At 39.5% G+C, this 20,024-nt stretch overlaps 1 protein-coding gene and 1 long non-coding RNA gene across 4 annotated transcripts in view; one reads left to right on the plus strand and one right to left on the minus strand.

Annotated features, from left to right (window-relative positions):
• The window catches only part of LOC143668382 (uncharacterized), a 30,897-nt gene extending 17,024 nt beyond the window's left edge, over positions 1-13,873 (plus strand). Inside the window, exons 3-4 of the long non-coding RNA XR_013168422.1 lie at positions 9,311-9,437; positions 12,130-13,873. This is a non-coding gene — a long non-coding RNA (uncharacterized LOC143668382). The remainder of the gene's footprint in view (positions 1-9,310; positions 9,438-12,129) is intronic.
• The window catches only part of PARM1 (prostate androgen-regulated mucin-like protein 1), a 126,890-nt gene that overhangs the window by 5,618 nt on the left and 101,248 nt on the right, over positions 1-20,024 (minus strand). The window contains exon 3 of one of the 3 annotated variants that reach the window (XM_077143160.1): positions 9,746-9,824. The exons of 1 other annotated variant lie outside the window; for it this stretch is intronic. In XM_077143160.1, coding sequence (XP_076999275.1) covers positions 9,746-9,824 — 79 coding nt within the window. Of the gene's footprint in view, positions 1-9,745; positions 9,825-9,846; positions 19,898-20,024 lie in introns of those variants that run through there. One more of the 3 variants, XM_077143162.1, reaches the window with a different exon arrangement.

Raw genomic sequence — 20,024 nt, forward strand, 5'->3', positions numbered from 1 at the left:
TAGCATGTGATTATTACACCTTGTCACTGCAAATCACATACAGTATATATAGTACAGGAAAACACTCCCCCCTCCCTTTAATAAGAATACAATTGGAGAGGCATAAAAAGCATTTGCTATGCTTATGACTACTGCTAATATAATTTCTGCCAGGAATTTGAAAAGAGGTGGTTTATTGCAAAGAAGTAGGCCCTTGCTGTACTAGTTTCAAACTTTTGGACTTCAAAATTTTGATTTAGGGTCTAAAGACTGACCCAGCTAACCCAAATATATATACCTGGAAATGTGAAGATGCCCCACAATATGCTTTGTTTTCCTTAAAGGCCCACATTGATTTCTGTGGGTGTGGGAAGGAAAGAGACCACAAACAGCAGCACAAATAGACCACAAATAGCAGCACTAGTCTTTTGAGCTACAGGGATAGGGGAAAGGCTAGTTTTTGGTAAATGGAGGTCATGGACTGTTGATCACCACCACTCCCCCCAAATTTAAAATCTCCAAATACACTCACATATTTTACCAGGATGGTTGAAGAACTGAAGGTATAGAGTGAGCAAGTAAAAACATGGGAATTGCAAGACTGGAGCCAAGCCTAAGTTTCAGCATCACTGACTGTTGCAAGCCTGGCAAAGGTCTCCCTAATAAACTTGTTTCTTTATTGTTAGGGCATTCATGAGTCACCTTTGTATGATAATTTAACCTCTCACAGCATTTTTATATCTATCATATAATTTTATTCTTATAAAATGTCAGTTTCATCAATAGACACATGCTCTTGGATATGCTTTTAACACCCTTTTTCTTAAACTATAAAATGAAGAAACTTTTTTTAAAAAATTGTGTCAGGGTTATTGGGAAGATTAAATGAGGTAACACATATACAAGCCTTGGCACATAGTAAATGCAGAATAAATATTGGCCAATATCGCCTTTTAATTTTTATTGTAATGAATGCTTACACAAACACATGGTAAATCTGCCAACAATAAAAAAGGGATTGAATGAAAAGTGAGTCTCCCTCCCATATGGATTCTTGAAACTATGCTGCAGGCAGAGTTAAAATCCATTTCTGTACTATTGTTTGAATTCTTAAAAATTATAGACATATTGAAATGCAGTCGGAGAAGTTAAAAATCTTCTGGTAGTCAAGTTTTTCCAGTCGAGGATCAAATGGGCAAGACTTATTTGATCAGTGTTGTACTTGAATCTGCTGTATTATAAGAGGTGTCCACTAACAAACACTATAAAATATAGACTATTTTTAGTTTTATTTTTCTTTGTCTTTCCACTGAATGAACTGTGAGTTGAGCAAAATGATGAGAAGAAAAGCAAGAGATGTGGATAAATCAAAATTGGAACTGTACTGAACCCCATAGGGCTTGTTTTAATATATTAATGAGCTTAACAAGATGAACTAGGTATGTTGGGACTCAAGGCAGGTTTGGATAAATCCTGTACTACGGCAGAAGGAATAAGACACCACATTGTTTTTGCATGTGATAAGAGGAGAAGAGGAGAATGATTAATGAGCATTTTACACTATCTCTCTAGATCAGAACTTCTTAAATCATGGCACTTTTGGATGGAAATGGGGAGGCTTTCAGATTGGCATTTGTAGAGTCTAAGAGTTGAGAAAAACTCTCTCAAAGTTTTGCTTCCTAGAGTTGTAAGAAACATGAAACATTAGTGCTAGTAGGCCTTTGGGATGGTTTGTTCAACCTCTTTATTTTCACGATTAGGAAAGTGGGGCCCAAAGAATTGCAATGACTTGATCAAAGTTATTTAACAGTAGAGCTGGTAATAAAGCCAAGGTCTCCTGGCTTAAAGTCACAGCTCTCCCTCTATTATGCAATGCTGTCAATCTAAAATTCAGTCTGAATAGCAATCTGTACTAATGACTGCATTGTCAGGTCAAAGCAATTTTGTTTACTCATTTCTTAATAAAGACTGGCACCCATTCAACATAGCTATGTTTTCTACTTGTGGTGCCTCAGATCCTCTTAGATGGTAAACTTCTTGGGGGAAAACCACTGTCTTACTTTTCTTTAACGTTCTGAACACCTAATGTTGCCTTTGATGCAGTAGTTATTTTATAAATATTTGATGATAACTGCTTGCATCCAGTAGTATATGTATTTAAGTACATATGGAGATCATTATGGCCTATGCAATATAATTGTGGCAATGTGAAAAAATACTATTAAAGAATGCCAAGGGTCAAAGCCACCATTTTGATTTTAAGAATGGGAGGAGGAAAGATAATTATGGATAAAATTTCTCCCATGCATTGACATGGCTTTAACCCACCTAGCACAGAGCTCACAGTCTGTATCAATCAATGGCACTGCACTTATAGTAAATGCTAGTATACTGTACTGTATGGTTTAGTTAGCTAAAATAGGGAATGATTCATTTGAAGTCCATTCCTCATTGCTCTCCTTCTCTAGTAATAGAAGCAACACTTTCTTTAATAGAAAGCAACACTCGCTACTTCTCACCCTCAGTATGATGATGCATTGTGAATAGTGACTAGCAAATGTGGTAGCAACATTTATGGTTTGAGGCCTCCTCCATTACTGCAAAATGGTACCTATTTTACGATTACTGCATTATCAGGACTTAATGAACTCACTTGTGTTTGAAAATGAATGCGGTGTTTCATTTTACTTGTGCTGAAATGAAACATATTTAGAAAACTTTTCTTTAACAAGGGTCAGCCCCAGCTTTCCAACAAGTCTCTGCATTTGTTTACTATTACTGCCCCCATAGTCATCTACTCTTTAGCTAGTCTTTCCATTCAATCACTAGTAGCTACCATGTGCTAATAAGGAAGGATACAAAGATGAAGAAGACATGGCTTAATGCTGCGAAAACACAGTTGGATTTGTGGCTCATTAGCCGTTAGTAATTAAACCTTAGACTCATTCACTAGCAAAGCAAGTTTGGTGCAGCTGTCATGGTCTCCTTTTTTTTGTTTCCATTGGTGGCTGTCTTTTTCTGTTTGTCATTTCCTTGCCTGGCTCCTTTCATTTAACCATTTACTGAAAACCTACCATCTATTAGGAACTAGTGGATCCCTCCGTGAAGTATACTGACAAAACCCCCTCCCTTTACATTTTAGCAGAGGATAGACACAATTAATAAGAGATGAATAATAATATGGCAGATGGTAATATGCAAGAAAGGGGTAATGAGGAGTTCCAAATAGGAGAAGAGGAGTGTAATTTTAAATATGGTGATTAGGGAAGGACTCACAAAGATAACATTTGAGCAGACATGTAAAAGTGATGAAGGATGAGCTATGTGGATGCTTGTGATATATTCTGCAAACAGAGAGCGCAGCAAGTGTAAGGGTCCTGAGGCAGGAGCATACAACAAATCCTGTGTGGTTGCTACTAAACAATATTTAAAAAAAAATAAACTTACATTGGAATGATTTTAGATTTACAGATAAATTTAAAACAGCAGAATAGTTCCCATGTCCTTTCCCTCTCTCTTCCCCAATGTTAACATCTTAAATAACAATGGTAAATTTGTCAGAACTCTGAAATTAACAATTTTGAAGCTAAGGAAATTGTGATAATGAGATGTGAGTTTATTTGCTCCTCATAAGTTATGATAGAGTGAGTATCATGGATTCAGGACTCCTATCAGTTCATAGTATGGATTTTTTTAAAAAAGCATTTCCTTTTGAAATTATTTTAATTTTTTACTTTTAAGTAATTAAATTACTTTAATTTTTTATTTTTTACTTTGAAGGGACAAAATAGGTTTATTTTTTTTTTAATATACTATGTCAGATTTACTGCTGATAGACACTCACAACAAAAAAGGTCTCCGTACATTTGCAAAATTTTTTTTTTTGAAATCAAGTTTAGTCTCAGGAGGTAACTGGCAAAAGCCTATATGGTTTAATGGGTTCCCAGGGCTTCCTCTTTCCCAAATCTAGTTCCTTCTGATTTGAGATAAAAAGTTTTTGCTTCTGTACCCAATGTTCTTTCCCGGAATCATTCCAGCAAATGTTTATAAACAACCAGTATATGCCAGGTTCTTCCAGTGGCTACGTATCCATGTAGTGGAGGAGATGGGCAGAGAACACAATAGTTTCCAAATAGATACATAAGTGGTACAGAGGAGGTACATGCAGTAAGGAACTCACCGTAACAATGTAGGAGGAGGCTTTCCAGAGGAGGTCTTTTTCTGAGCTGGACAAGTTGGAATTAGCAAGATACAAAAGGGGTGAACCAAACACTACTGGAGAGGGTTAGTGTGTTCAAAACCACAGAGGCATGAAACAGCAGGGCACTATACCTGGGAAACTGAAGAGTAATGTTTGTTTTTGGAGGGTTAGGAGAAGAGGGTGGAACAGTAGTACTTGAAGTCTGATCCTTGGACCAGCAACATTGGCATTACCTTTGAACCGGCTGGAAATTCTAATGCACAGTCCCCACTCTGACTTAACCACAATCTCTGGGTAATTCCAGAAAATCATGTTTTAATACGCTTTCCCATTAATCCTTATGCACATAATGCTTGAAAAGTCTGGGATAGAGAACCAAGTCAACAAGATGTCCAGAACTCCAAAAACTGGTCTGAAAAAATCAGCCTCTGGGTAATAAATTCTAGAAGATAGCCTATATGGCTAGCTGAGCCTATGCTTTAAACCTAACAATGACCAGAAGGAATCCAGTTGTATAAAATATAATCTAGAAGACATAAAGCAAAACAGGTGACTTCTAACAAGATGCCTTAAGAACCAGGCCCTGTTATGTCTGTAAATCAAGATCACATTTATTTTTGTGAAGGGCACAGCCTGTGTTGTCTGACTGGGTTACCAGCACACCTAATTATAGCAGCATCCACATGGCTGGCTATAGCAGATACGGTCTTCTCTGCAGGGGGATTATCTCACGGCTGAACAATTTTGAGCCAACTTAAACAAAACAAAACTGACTTACCTCATTCTTCAATCATCACTAATTAAAGACATTCTCTGAAAGAAGCAGGCAGGGCCTTTGCTTTTTTTAAAGTTGCAAACAAATCCTGGAGGAAAGACTGCTCAAAATAGCTTCCATTTACGAATGTACAGCATGGATGTACCATTACAGACATTCAGAAACAGCCTGATTGAAATGCCAAAACAGAATGCGGAAGCCCACCGTGTCAGCACGTAATTGGAAGACTGAGCTTCTGTGCTATCTTCCTTCTTCTTCCTCTTCAACCCTCTCCTCTGAATCCCTGAAGCCTGCTGCAAGGGAGTGGCCAAGGTGGAGGCTAATCTTCCAAATTTAAGGCCTATGGTTGGCAAATACCATTTTATTGACCATCTGTGTGCTAAGCACAATAATAGTAGTAATTAGCCTTTCCATCATCCTTGGGCCAGGCACTGGATGTTTAGACACAACATGTAATTTAATCCTCATAGCAATTCTGTGAGTTATTATTTTTATTATCCTCCTTTTATAAATGAAGAAACTGGGCATGGTGTGGTTATCAAGGGTGCCTCACAGTAGATGTCCTTACCTGCCATGCTACATTGTCTTTATAGGCACTCCACATCCATTACTTAATTTCATCTTCAAAACAACCTTGAAAGATGGGTATGATTTGCTTTATTTTAACAGATTAAGAAATTGAGGATTAGGGAGATTATAATTTGCCCAAGGCCACCTAATTGGTAAGTAGAAGCATTAGTACTGAACCTGGCTGCGAAGCCTCTGTTCCTTCTTCTACATCATATTGCTGTTAAAAGGGGGACTTAATAACAGAGAAGCATTCTGGTATGTTCAGGACAGTTTCTGTTTTCTGAGCCATATCCAAAAGTGGTTCAGCTTACAGAAAAATGTGTTTCTCTGGGTAGGTGACAGCATGTGACAAAACTCAAGGGTCCCTGGAAAATAGGAGCGTGAAAAACAGATGGCTGATGAGTTTACCGATGACTCCAGAGGAAATTAGGATTTGGGAAGAAAGGTGAAACTACCGACCCACTGTTAGCAGAGCTTGCAAGGTGAGCTGTCTTCCCAGCTGTGAGGCTGCCCTTTAAGACTCTCATCTTGCATTTGCAAGGACATTAACTGGGGCTGGGGGTATAGCCTGGGGTTGCAGGCCAGAAGCTAATGTTTCCCTCATGGGCTGTGATGTCAGTCACTTGCTGCTCCAGCCAAGTGAGCTGAAAGACCACAAACAGCAGAGACCAGACCTCTTGTCATGTTAATTGTTCTCAGAAATCTGGGATGATAGAAGCTGAATGAATTTAGGGCCAAGGCAAAGCCTAATCTCAGTACACACACACACACACATACACACACACACACAAATTTGTAAATTTAGCCAACTGTATTTTTGATTAATGATGACTGGGGCTTTCCGAGAATCTGGATAAATAACATTTGAAGGGGTTTCAACTCAGCCTGAAGATTCATGAGCATTATTAACTTCCTTATGCTATCATTTTGCCAAAATAATGAAAGGAGGAGCATAAGGGGATTTTGCTTAGGGGATTTCCTTAGGATTTGTTCATCCTTAAATTTGTAGTGCCAAAGATTAACAGCAACTTTATATTTGTACCACTGTGGACCTTTCTACATTTAGGAGGGAAGAACTATTTGGGGGAGAGAAACAGAGACTAATTCAAAAATTCACTGACTGTACCTGGTGTTAAGAAGGCCTAGGAAAAATAAATGTAAAGAATAAAACTGGGGCAGGCAACGGTGGCTCAGTAGCAGAGTTCTCACTTGCTTTGCCAGAAACCTGGATTCGATTCCTGGTGTCTGCTCATGCAAAAAAAATCACGCATACAGTATTTTTTTTTCTTTTCCTCCAGCGTGGCTGGTGGGAACTCTGCCTGCTGAGCCACCGTGGCCTGCCCTGTATACAATTTTAGTCAGCACACATTAGAACAAATTCTAATGATCTGCTAATAAAATTTTCCAAACACAGTAAGTTCTGTGATGGCAGAACTGTGTCTCATTACTGACGTAACCCCCAAATACTTAGAAAAGTGCCTGGTCCATGGTTGATGCCCAATAAATATTTATTGAGAATTGCTTTACTAGGGGCCCTTTCAACTTATCTCTTTGCTGCTGCTGATGTTGGCAGTGCCATGTACTTGGGAAGCAGCATCCATTAATCTTCCCAACAATGCTATGAATCATTGCACTGATTGTAGTAAAAATTACTACCCTTACTTTATAGGTGAAGAAAATGAGGGTTAATGAAGTTGAGTAACATGCTCAAAGTTAGAAGGGGGAAAGCTGAATTCTTAGTCACGGTTCTAAACTTCCTGTCTATAGTCAATGGTTGGTTTGAGTAAACTTGAATTCTTGGTTGAAGTAAAGAAGAAGAGTCCTTTTGGTTATTTCTATGCTCATGTTTGAAAAGTGGGTGGCAAAAGGGAAGTGTTTCTATTTGGTTCCAGACTCCTGAGGATGCCTTATTTTTGGTGACATGACCCTTCAGAATCTTACCATTGCTGACTCCAAAATGACTCTAAAGTTTATAAATTCCTTCCCCCAAAAAACACATTTTTATATAGAAACTTGGTTACAGAATGGGAAAGAAGTTCCCAGACTAGTTCATAAGGAACAATCTAACTCATAAGTAAAATGTTGTATCTCTGCAGTGATAAACTAGTAATTGAATGAGGTGAAAAAGAGTACCATTCAGTAAGATATGATTTATAAATTTAACTTTTCTGCTCAAGGAAATATAGAGCCAAAGAAGAAAAAAATGTTTTCTAAAATCTGAAGGAGACTTCACCTTTTATAAAGGCTGTTAGATACAGGCAACACTGACCCTTTAATTCCAATATCTCTTCAAAACCTGGCTTTCTTGTTATTTGTACCATCAGTACAGGTGGTATTATGAGGCTTTGCCATACTTGATACCATCATTATATTGATTTGATGCACATTTAGAACAAAAGATGAAGGGAGATAAAAGGGAAAGAGGAGAGAGTTCTCTAGTGGGTGTAGGGCTAGGCTGAGGTGACTAGAAATGGGAGAGGGCAAGGAAAGAGGGTAGCAAAGAAGATGTGTGTATGCAAATGAGAAATTACACACATGCGCTTTGCACGGGGAACAAGGACATAAGGGAAGGACGGGGGCGCATGTGCCTCCTGAGGACGAAATGCAGCTGTTGGGAAGTCAGGAATGTACATATGTATGCAAGATGGTGCCTGTGTGATTGGGATTGTTTATTCTTATGTTGAGTTGTTCATGTTTTCATTTTGCCAAGCATCTTCTTTGTGTCCAGAACCACGTGAGATGCTAGAAGCAAATGTAAACTCACAATGTCTGGGTCCTCATGGAACTTCAATTTTAGTGCTGAAAACAGGCAAAAAAAAAAAAAAAACCCTAAACAAGTAAAAAAGTCCATGAACAAATAACAGACTATGATAACTGCTAGGATAGAAATAATTCAGGCACTAAGTGAATAAATAACATGGGCACCAAACTGGAAGGAAAGTCTCCCGAAGGATACGATAGTTAATCAAAAATATATAGGATACGGATGAGCTAGAAGAAAAGCTTTCAGGCAGAGGGACGAGCAAGAACCAATGGCCTGGAAAGGAAAAGAACCTGGTATGTCCTAAGATTCAGACAGAAGTGTCACTGAAGCTCATGATTAAGGGGAAAGCGACAGCAAGAACCAGCAAGAGAGAGAGCTGGGAGGAGTGGAAAGAAATAGGCAGGGGTGGGACCATGAATGACATTGAGGGCTAAGCAGAGGAATTAGATTTTAAGCCACTGGGGGCTTATTATTTTTTTTTTTAACATGGTTAGGCACCGGGAATTGAACCCAGTTCTCCAGCACCGCAGGTGAGAATTCTGCCACTGAGTCACAATCGCACTGCCCCAGTGGGGACTTCTAAGGTAGAGAGTGACATGTCAGAGAAACATCCGCAAAGATGATCCTAACTATTGGGAGAATGTGTTGGAGGTTAAAGAGTGACGGTATTCACGGTGGCACATAGTCCTTCTGTCCGTTGTGGTAGGCATACACAGACTGACAAATAAATTGACTCTTGTCATTTGGCATTTTAGTGCTCAATGCAAACTCAAAGCTGGTTAGTCATGTGGTTTTGGGACTTTTGGATTCTACAGAACAATAAAAATAAAAAATGGGGGACTCATCGAGCATTAGTACTTTCTGTTTTGCTCAGGAAAGTCAAAACTCAGCTACCATCTATAATCACTTTCATTTCACAAAAGAAAAGATGACCAAAAATATAAAGACACAATCTCAGGTGAAAAAATAAGTTTTACAGAAATACTATACTTTTCTTCTCTTTTTCCATATTTTGCCTCAGAATCAGTGAATATCTTGCTACAGTTGGGTATAAATCCACAGATGAGTACTCAGAACATTAGTATTTATAAACCATTGATCCTGCCCTTGGGCCCATGACACGGATGAGAAAACTTGGGCTCCAGGAGGTAAGTGGCTTCCTCAGGGTGGCGAGGTGAGTTAAGGGCAGAGAGCCTAGGCCTCAGGACTCCAGATTAATTCTCTGTCAATGACATCATCCTGCATATTTCAGCTTATTTCTATTACTCTGTCAGGGTTTAGATGCTGTACTATTTATTCCTGTCGTGTGTGCACTACTCTGGCCAGTTTCAATTCCCTGCCAATACTTCTGAAAGCCAGGACACCGATTAAAACACAAGCACACAGTAAAAAACTCTCAGCTTGGTGTCCAATGAAATGGTATCTTTTTCTTCAAGAAAAATAGCATGCATCTTACCTGATTTTCAGATACGCTGCAACTCCAAACACTAATAACACCACAGCAATAACTGTCACTGTAATGGCGGCAATGCTGCCTGTGAAGAAGGAGAGGCATGGAAAAGAATATGAAGGAGAGAGTTTAATGCCTTTGGGGCACATAATATCTGCCCTCTGCTTGACCCCATCTCTGAAGGAGGAAAAGGTTATTTATTTCAATCATTTTGAATAGAAGTCAGAACTAGAACAAAACCCAGGATCTTAATTAGGTTAACAAAAAGCTTTTTATGCCAGCTGGTTTTGGTAAATGGCCAATATTTATTAAGAATTTTTGGCTGGCCTAGAATTCAGAGAACAGTACACAGTAATATTTGATTATCTTTTTAAGAATGGCACCAATCTGTTGTTGCTGCTATTTGCAGTGGTAGGGGATTTAAAATCTCTTGGTGTCCTATTTCCTTCTTCTAGAAGCTCTGGCTCATATTTCTTCCACTTGTGGAATATTGGGCGACTTAGGATGTTTTATTCAAGGGTTACTACAAAACAATGTGGTTGGTTTTGAAAAACCCAGAACCACACAGTTATATCAGTAGCATCTACTCTGAAAGAGTCACTTTGGCAAGAGATGCACTAATTTTAATGTTGATGCCATCAGATCAAAATATCTTAAAAATTCCTCTTTGGGAAACGCATCCAGATTTCATCCTTGCAAGATGAATTTGATTTTGTGGAAAATAGAGTCAAGTTTGGTTTATAAACAAAGATCAGGTCTGGTAGGCAAAGCTATTTTTAGTTTGTGGAAATAACCAAGTACCATTATAAAGTAACTTGAATGTGCATCGGGGAGCTTGAACACTGGTTCCAAAGACTACTATTAAAGGCAATTAAGGAAACCCCTTTGATACGTAGCCTTGTAAGAATAACCATACTGTCTCCAAAGATTACTATCCTGAGCAAAATACTGTGTGTTTGCTTTGGATTAATGCATATACTTCAGTTTTATTTCACCTTTGGAATGTAAGAATTTATTGGACTCTTGTCCCCTAATACTTAAAGTGACTTTTTGACACTAAGGTTGGTATTAAGGACACCATTTACCCTTTCAAGCCACTAGGAAATTTTTTACTAATTCAACAAATGACTGAGGCTTTTCTTAAACACATTGGAAAGAGCCTAAGAGATCTGGAGTTTGAAGATGTAGATTAAAGACCTCGTTCCACGATGAGGAGCTGTGTGACTGTGGGATGTTCATTTACTCCTGCTGACTTGTCTGCAAACACAGACGAGCTGTGCTACCTATCTCACATGATTTTAAAAAGACTAAGAGAGACACCATGTGTAACAAGTGAAAGTGCTATCCAAATGTATGATCCCGGACCAGTGTCCACCACTTGTGTACCAGTCTCAAGGGGAATGGATCTTCCTCAGAATTTTGGAGATTTATCATTTATAAATTATTCTCCATGTCTTCTTTTATTGTTTCCCCTCCTGTATGAATGGCTTTTGTTTATTGTTCTTCTCATTAGCTCTTCCACCAAATGAACTAGAGCAGGACTAAAAAAAAGCAAATCATTACACTTACTAACTCTTTAGTAACTACTCCCCCAAAAGTTTGGGGTGAAAGGAGACAATCTCAGACAATCATGCTCCTGCTGGTTCTTATTTCTAGAAGATAGCTAAGTGGGATCATTGTTAACATCAAGACTAAGCTTGAAACATCTACATAGACTTCAGAGCTTCCAGCCTTCTGGACACTCATACTCCCATCTTTTTGACCCTGGAATCCTTTTGAACCAGATTAGTATAATCATCAGTATGCTTTTCTTCCCTCTTTCACTACTGTAAAGATAGAATTTATGGTACTGAATGTTCAAATGTGTAGATGGGACCAAGTAGAGAAAGATTGGCATCATATTCCCTTATGGAAACCCCCCTTCCCCACCCCTTTGAAAGGCTGGTCTTTGCTTCTCAGCCTTCAAACTATGCTGGAATTAGAACAGTTTATAGTTCAATGAAGCCTCTTAACTCTTTTAAGAGCATGTGAAAGGAGGACTTTAACTCAAGGTAAGAGAATGGGGGGTATTCAAGATTCAAAACATAGTCATTGCAATTTAGGAGCAGTTTTAAAAATTGATCTTTTAGTTTAATTTCCCTCTTTTATAATAATGGAGAAAGAGAAGAAATATAACTGATTTCTCTATAAGACATTTCTTTCTTGCCCCAAGAGTAGTTTAATATAGGAAATCATAATTTTGACCTTTGTTTCAAAGTTTCTCCCCTAACTCAAGGAGGTTGGATCTCCTCCAGCTCTACTATTTACTGAATTTATTTATGTATTGCTTCTCTCTAAAAATGAATACAGGCAGTTGCCCCAACTTAAGTACTGTTCTTTTCTTTTTCCAGACAGCAAGTGACAGAGGGACCTGCTTCTGCGACAAGTGACTGGTGGTTGTCTAGTGCTTGATGCAACCCCAGTCTTCAAATGGGCTCTTGAAGGACAACCTTTCTTGACCACAGAGAATAGCCCATATGACCAGAGCTGGATTTGGCAGGCTATTTCCCTAAATGATGTCCCCTTGGCTGTCCAAAGGGCTCTTTTGGGTGTTAGTATTGACCAAAAGATGTGAGGTAAAATAGATTTTACTTCACTATTTGGATGACCTTATTAGCCATTCCATCACTCACTGGCTCTTCTCAGTGGGTGTGCTGGCCATGGGAACAGGGGCCATTGGTAAGCAGAAGACCTTGCCTGGGGTTGAACATAAGAGATCTTGTGTCTAAAGCTGGCTCTAGCCTCCACAGCAGCTGCTACCATCAGCAGCATCCTGTAACCTCAGTTCTGGGAGGTTCCACATGTGAAAACATCAAGGTTGGAGCATCTGACAGGGTTGTTGAGCCAACATTAGCACACCTTTATACAGTAACTGCAAAGGCTTTACTTCCTTCTTGTGAAACAAATTCATTTCCCCCTAAGCTCTGTTTAAAATAAAATGGAGTTACCCCCTCCTCCCACTCTTTCTTATTTTAAGCCAGGACAGGAAGAGGGAAAGTGAGGAAGGTGGGGCTGTGGGCAGAGGTGGCTCTGCCCTATGAGAAGGTACAGGGCACCTTGAAGTGGAGGGGATAGGAAGGGTAGCTGTCATTTCATTCTCCCTTGTTAAGATTTTTGAGTTATGGACTGGGTGTGACCCAGGCTGTAAAGCCCTCGAGCCAGCCAGCAGAAATGAAGAGAATTGAAGGAAATGTATCTGCATATTTTATAAACCAAAATGCAAGAATATTCCACTGTGCTAACACATTCCACTGTGCCACCACTTTCTGCCTGACCAGAGGGCTGCTGAAGATCCCTGAGCTAAAGCCTCCCTGGGAAAAGCCTTGCAGAAGGCTGGCATTTCTCAGGGCGCTGCGTCACCACTTTAATAGAAGCCCGGAACAAGGATAAAGGGACTAAAGTGTAATAATAGCCGCTGTTTATACAAGGGGCTTTGCTTTGCCAGCACTATCAGCTCATCTTATTCTCTTTAGGAGATGAGTGGAATTATTTCCATTTTATACATGAAGAACTTAAGACTCGGAGTGTTTAAGAACTTAAGATTTCATATCTACTAAATGACTGAGCTAGCATTTGAACCCAGGATTGTTGCAGTTCAGGTTTTGCACTTTTAACCATTAAAATACTGATTATTTCCCTAGTCCTTTTTCTCAGGTGGCCAAATCTTACCCATCCTTTATGACCTAACTAAAATAACAACCCTTCTGAGAAGTTTTTCTTAACTTCGCCCAATAAAATTCCAGTGTTATGTGCTCTCCACTCTTCATGTCTACTTTCAAACACCCTGTGTCGTTTGAGCTTCACCAGGCAGACTGCAGTCAGAATAATCTTGCATCTCCTACCCCGCTCTTCTCACACTCTTAGCACCAGACAGTCTCTATCATATAGTGAGTAGGTAGCTCATTTATTGAATGCTGAATGAATGAATGTAATATTGGCAAATAAAAGTAACTGACATTTTTGGAGCCTTGCATATGTCAATCACTGTGCTAAGAAAGTTCCCGAGCAGCAGGCTCTCCATCTATTCATCTTTGAATCTCCTGTTCCATGTCTTCCCTGCATTCCTACTCCTACGTCTCTATCACTATGGGCCTACCACCTCAGCCCCTTGTCCTCCACACTGTATGCTTGCCAGACCCCATGGGTGACCAAGTTGCTTAGCTGGGGGAGAACTATTTTAGGAATAACTAACCGTCTGAGTAGAGTCAGCTAATATCCTTGAAGCAGCCAGAGAAAACTCCCAGGAGATCACATTTCTGGGTGTTTTCCAGACCTGGTTAGCTAAAATTCCAACTCCCTGCTCACTATCCCAGGATGGAGGCTTCCCTAGAAGTCAACAGTTCCTCTGCGTTGAGACTGTTCTATACCTTGTGGTAGTCCTGGAATAAACTGTAGCAATGTTTAAGGAATCCCTCTCTCTCTCCACAGCCTGTCTCCCGTGGGTGCCACAGACACACTCTAGCTCCTTGCCTCCTCTTTAGTGACTCACCTACCGGTCCTTCAGAAATAGAAAAGTTCTAAGTTCAAAATGGGGTGTGCTTGTGTCTGAACTGCCTTCTCACTCAACCTGTAAGTGCCCTCCAGTCTTCCTGGGCTTGACAACATTTCCAAATCTCAAATGTTTTCCAGAAACTCTTCTCACTGAGAGACTATTTTTTGCTCCCTTTAAACACGAAAAGATCATTTCATCTGACTTCTCTGACAGAAATATCTGCAATTGTATATAGTATATGATAGGGTAAACTTTTAAACAACCTCTGAAAGACCTTTAGTAGGCTTTTTAAAAGTTTTTATGGCTCTGAGAGAGCTGGGGGTGGAAGAGGTGATGGTGGAATATTTCCAGAGGTGAATAAAAAGTGAACCTCTTGCCCCTCTCCATAGATGACTCCTGCACTACTTTCTTCTTGAAAATTGAACAGTCAGCTTATTTAGAATGTACATGTAAGTGCTTGGACCAAGTTCCTGGGCATGTGCGCACATGTCATCTATTTCGTGAGAGTCTTTAACAAACATCTTGAGTGTTTTTCAATATTCTTGCTCTCTTCTTTCTTCTTCCTAGTCCAGAGATCAGGTAAGAAACGGGGAAGAGGAGCAGGGAGCCACTTCAGACTGTGTGGAGGCACCTTCAGTCAAGGTCAACAAGAGGCAAGGAACATTCTGTCTCAATTAATTCTTTCTCTTTAAAAGGATGTGCTAACGTATGTATTGGAAGAGGGAGGTGGGTGATTAGAGGGAAAGAGGTCTGATAGAACTCTGTGTGGGCACTTGAATCTCTACTTATTACTTTGTGCAAAGGCTCTTCATCTCTACAGCAACAGTCTCAGATCACTTCTTCTTCCTCCAAATAACAACAATGATAATATTAGTAACAAACAACAAAAACAACAAAAATAACAGCACCTCATATTTTCCTCTTACTATAGTGTCAGGGGCTGTTTCAAGAGCCTTACATATTTTAATTCATATAATCCCCATAAAAACTCCAAAAGGTAGGTATTCTTGCTATGGCCATTTTACACCTGAGGAAACTGAGGCACAAAGAAGTTAAGGACCCAAGTCACATGTTGGTAATTAGCATAACTGGGATTCAGTAGCACATTCCAGCATCCATGCTGCCATCCACCAAGCTCTCCTGCCACTCTCAGCTCTAAGACTTAGATCTAAACTCACTGTTGGATATAAACTGCCACTATGGTTCACCATGGTTCCCCCTATGTCTGCTTCCTGCTGTCTGCCCAGGAATCAGAGCCTAATTCTGGGCATCATGGTTTGGCTCCTCTTGTGGCTATGACATTCAATAATTCAGGTTAATTGGGAGAGGGATTAGATCGAAGCAGACGACAGTCACAGAATAACAATCTAAGGTCTATGTCATTGGTTTCTAGCAGGTGTGATTTCTAACTGCTGAAAATGCTGCCAAATGCAGTTTTGTTTTGTTTTGCATGGGCAGGCACTGGGAATCAAACCTGGGTCTCAGGCATGGCAGGCAAGAACTCTGCCTGCTGAGCCACCATGGCCTGCCCTACTGCACTGTTTTAAATGACCCAGGGTATATGGTTACTGCAGTTTGCTATGGTAGAGGGAGGGGGTTGATAGATGGGAGAAAAAATAAAAAAGGAAATCTTGGTTTCTAGATACTATACCACTTAAGTGGATCCTAATTTTACCATTATTGTCACTTTGCCCTCTGACCCTGGATTCTGTTTGTATTTTGCTCCTGTTCTTCCCACTCTATCCAACATTAGGTAAAGCCTGTCTCTTCCCTATCACAGACCATTCCTACCAGGCATTCCTGATGAGCTCCTTGGGCTTTCTTTGAGTTGGACTACTTGCACAACATAGGCCAGTGCTCTGAGGTTTCACTACCTAGCTCCAGAGACAAGTGTTAGGTCCAGAAACCATAGTGAATCTTATAGGATTTGACAGAGAGGCAGGTAGGTAAGTAGGGAGGCAGTGGCACTAAATTCTGTATGTCTATTTGTAACTGCCAAAGAGGTTCACAAATGGGGGAGAAGGGGTGGTCTCTGAGTTGGAACAGTCCTGAGAAGAGTTTAGGAATGAAGTTATTCCATGAAAGATGGGCAGGACTTGGGCAGACAGTAATGAAGGCTTGGGGCATGAACCAGCAAGGAAGAGAACAGACACTGAGCAGTTCCAGGCTGGAAGGGTTAGCACCGGGTTTGGAGACAGAAGTATCTCTACTAGTGTCCTTATCTTTTTCTTGGGGGTGTGTGTGTGTGTGTGCAGTGCATGATCTGGGAATTGAACCTGGGTTTCCCACATGGAAGGTGAGCATTCTGCCATTGAACCACCCATGCATCCTAGCGTCCTTATCTTTTAAAAGTGAGATAATCACAGTCTTCTATAGGGCTGTTTGGAAAATCTAATGAGATGAAGTGCTCTGTAGACTAGCACAAACCACAGGGGCTATCTAGATCTTCAAGAGCCCAGTCTCTTCACTTTATAGATTAGGAGATTGCAATATCGAGTGGTTGATTGAGTGATTTACCCAAAGTCACTCAATTTACAGAAGTGACAAAACTAAGACTAAAGTCGACCTGTAGATTTTTGCATATAGGGTATAATGTATAATGGAAATTAATAGGGACCATGAAAATGGCTGGGTGCTCAGGGCCAGATCATGGAGAATTCTGAAAGCCAGACATAACACTTGAGCTTGGCAGTGTGGAGAACAGATGCTGCTAAAGTGCTTTGGGGAGAGAGGTGATAGGCAAGAAACTTCTCAAGTCTGATCTCTTTGGAATCTTCTCTGATGACATCAGCCATCTTGAGCCCTCTTTTTCTAGATTGGGTTCTTTTACTTTCTTTGGCACAATTTTATAAATTTATTCTAATATAGAACTAATACTGATATTGGTAACTGTGGTATTTATACCTATGCAAACAAGATAAATGGATGAAATACACTGCTACAATGACAGTTTTACATGAGCAAGTTCTGCCTGCTCACTAGACTGCAAGTTCCTTAAAGCCAGGCATGCCAATTATACTTCATTATTTGTAAGTAATAAGTAATTCATAAATTATCTTTGATGTCTTCTCAAATTGTAGCCACTTTTTAACAACTTTATTGTTGTTTACTATTTATAAATAGTTGTTGTATTACTATTTATAAATAGTAATGATTCAAAAAGTAAGATTCCTTTATAAAACATACAGCTTACATGCAAATATGATAAAGATGTGTTTTAAATAAACACAACCCAAGTTTGTGTCTGTAAGTTAGTTCTCTCTCTTGTTCCCCCAAATCTTTAAATCATTAAATCACTGCTTAGTTATTTCTTCCAACAGCATGCCAAAGTTAACTTTATTCAAATTAGCCCTATACTACCACAACCAGAACCTTTTATCTCATGCTCTATACTCTTATCTAAAGACTAGTTAGTGGAACAGAGTTGATTAGTGGGCAGAATTGGTATTTCAACCTTTGGGCAGGATTCCTCAAACCTGTGCTTTTCTACTTCAGTGTATCAAGAACAGCTGGTTTGGGGGGGTCTCACTTTTACTTTCCCCTAAAAGTGTTATACTAGAGTATATAGGTTAAGTATAGATATAATATAGAAATTAATATGTAGATATTAATATAAATATGAATCACTGCTAAGCTAATAAAGGATTTTCAGTTGCCCAAGCCCGGTGCTCTTTGTTTCTCTCTCCAATGCAGGCATGTCAGCTGTACTTGAGGAGGCAGGGAGCACAGGTTTTTGATTAATGCAAACCAGGGCACACAAGTCTGGACGGTTCCTGGTTACCATGGTTTTAAAGTTTCTTCACTTCACTTACAATTACAGTCTTCTCCAAAACAAATGAGGTGTCTTTCCCACCTGGAATTTATTTTAAATATCTGTTTGGGTCACCAGGACCCAACTCTCCTTTGACAGCTGGGTTTCTATGAATAGCAAACACTGCTCCTCAACCCCCTTTCCCATAGCATAAAGCAGTCTGTGCACACAGAAGCTTCCACATTGGAACAAGGCAATCACGACCCAGCAGCCCAAAGCCAATGTCTGGAAACATTCCTCCCATTCAGTTGGCCTCAGGATGTTCTTCAGACCAAAAGGCATCTGCAGGGAATGAGAACTCCTCCTGATGAACGAGTGACCCCTACATCTGAATGCTATTCACAGAATCTCCTTGAAGCCTTCTGAATTCAGTACAGGCTTAACAACAGTTCTCAGGGGTTGTCTACAATACTGTGCACAGAGCAGTAGTAAAAACATTAAGAGAAAACCATTAATTAACTATTACAATCATAGCAGTCACCATTTACTGAGCTACACTGTGCTTGGCACTGAGCTAGGCAGAGCTGATCTGGAAGCTCCATTTTGGAGTTAAGTGAATGTAGGCCCCAATAATTAGAAGAAACAAATTTATAGGGTCAGAAACCAGAATTGAGGTTACCAGGGGCCAAGGTGGGTGTTGCAAATGGGGAGCTGATACTCCAGTTGTACACAGTTTCTACTTGGGTTGATGGAAAGGCTTTGGTAATGGGTGGTGGTGATGCACAACATTGTGAGCGTAACCAGCAGACTGAATTATATAGTTGGTCCAAAGGGGGATTTCAGGTTGCATAATGTTGCTAGAATAGAAATTTAAAACAAACAAACAAACATAGGACTGTGCAACAGAAACAGGGAACCTTGGTGTAAACCATGGACTATAATTAATAGTAGAATTATAATAATATTCTCTGGTCAATTGTAACAAATGCACCACACTAATGCAAGGTGTTAATAATAAGGTGGGGTATATAGGGATTCCATATTTTATGACTGATTTTTTTGTAAACCTATATTTCTCTAATTAAAAAAAAGCTGTAAGAAAAACTCCAAGTTTTTAAAACATCTAAAAAAGTTCTAAAAAACAAAGTTCTTAAAACTTCCAAAAAAAAAAATCTCTAAGAAAAGCCAAGCCAAATAAAAACCTGCTCTACTGGTTAGAAAACTTATGCTTTTCTACTTGATGTGATCAGAAAACCTGGGTTGAGGACTGGCTTTAGATATGCATTAGCTGAACAGTTTTGGGCAAGTCACTACATCCCTCTCTGCCTCTGTGGCCTCATCTGGACCCTATTTCTACCTGTAACATGGCAATCATTCATTTGCACAACTAGTATTTATTGTTTACTATGTGCTGAACACTGATGAAATACCTGCTTATTCCCAGAGTGCGTTTTCAAATTAAATAGTGCATTTAAAATGCTTTGCCTGTTATGATGGACCATGCAAGAGTCTTTGGCTCTGGGCACCTCTCACCCATAAACACTCTGAAGCCAGGAAGGAGCCATGAATTCAACAAAGAATTTGAGCCAAGATGGGTATTAGTAATAATGAAGATTTCATTTCCCTTTGCAGCCAGATCATGACCAGTGGGATAATGTAATTTTATTGTAGAAAGGACTTCTAAGAAGGCTCATCTAGCCTAACCCCTTCAATTTTTTTTATTGTGAAATATAACAAATTACAAACAAACAAAAAACAACAATGCAACAATGGATTTCCAAGTACATTTTAACAAGTAGTTATAAGACATATTTTAAAGTTTCGTATGGGTTACAGTTCCACGATTTTTCAAGTTTTCTTCTAGCTGCTCCAGACACTGGAAACCAACAGAAATATCAATATAATGATTCAGAAGTCATACTCATTTGTTAAATCCTACCTTCTCTGTTATACTCCTCCTTCTCTTTAAGTAACAAAAATACATAAAAGCAATAAATTTCAAA

The sequence above is a fragment of the Tamandua tetradactyla genome, chromosome 24 (assembly GCF_023851605.1).
Source record: "Tamandua tetradactyla isolate mTamTet1 chromosome 24, mTamTet1.pri, whole genome shotgun sequence".
Lineage (NCBI taxonomy): Eukaryota > Metazoa > Chordata > Mammalia > Pilosa > Myrmecophagidae > Tamandua > Tamandua tetradactyla.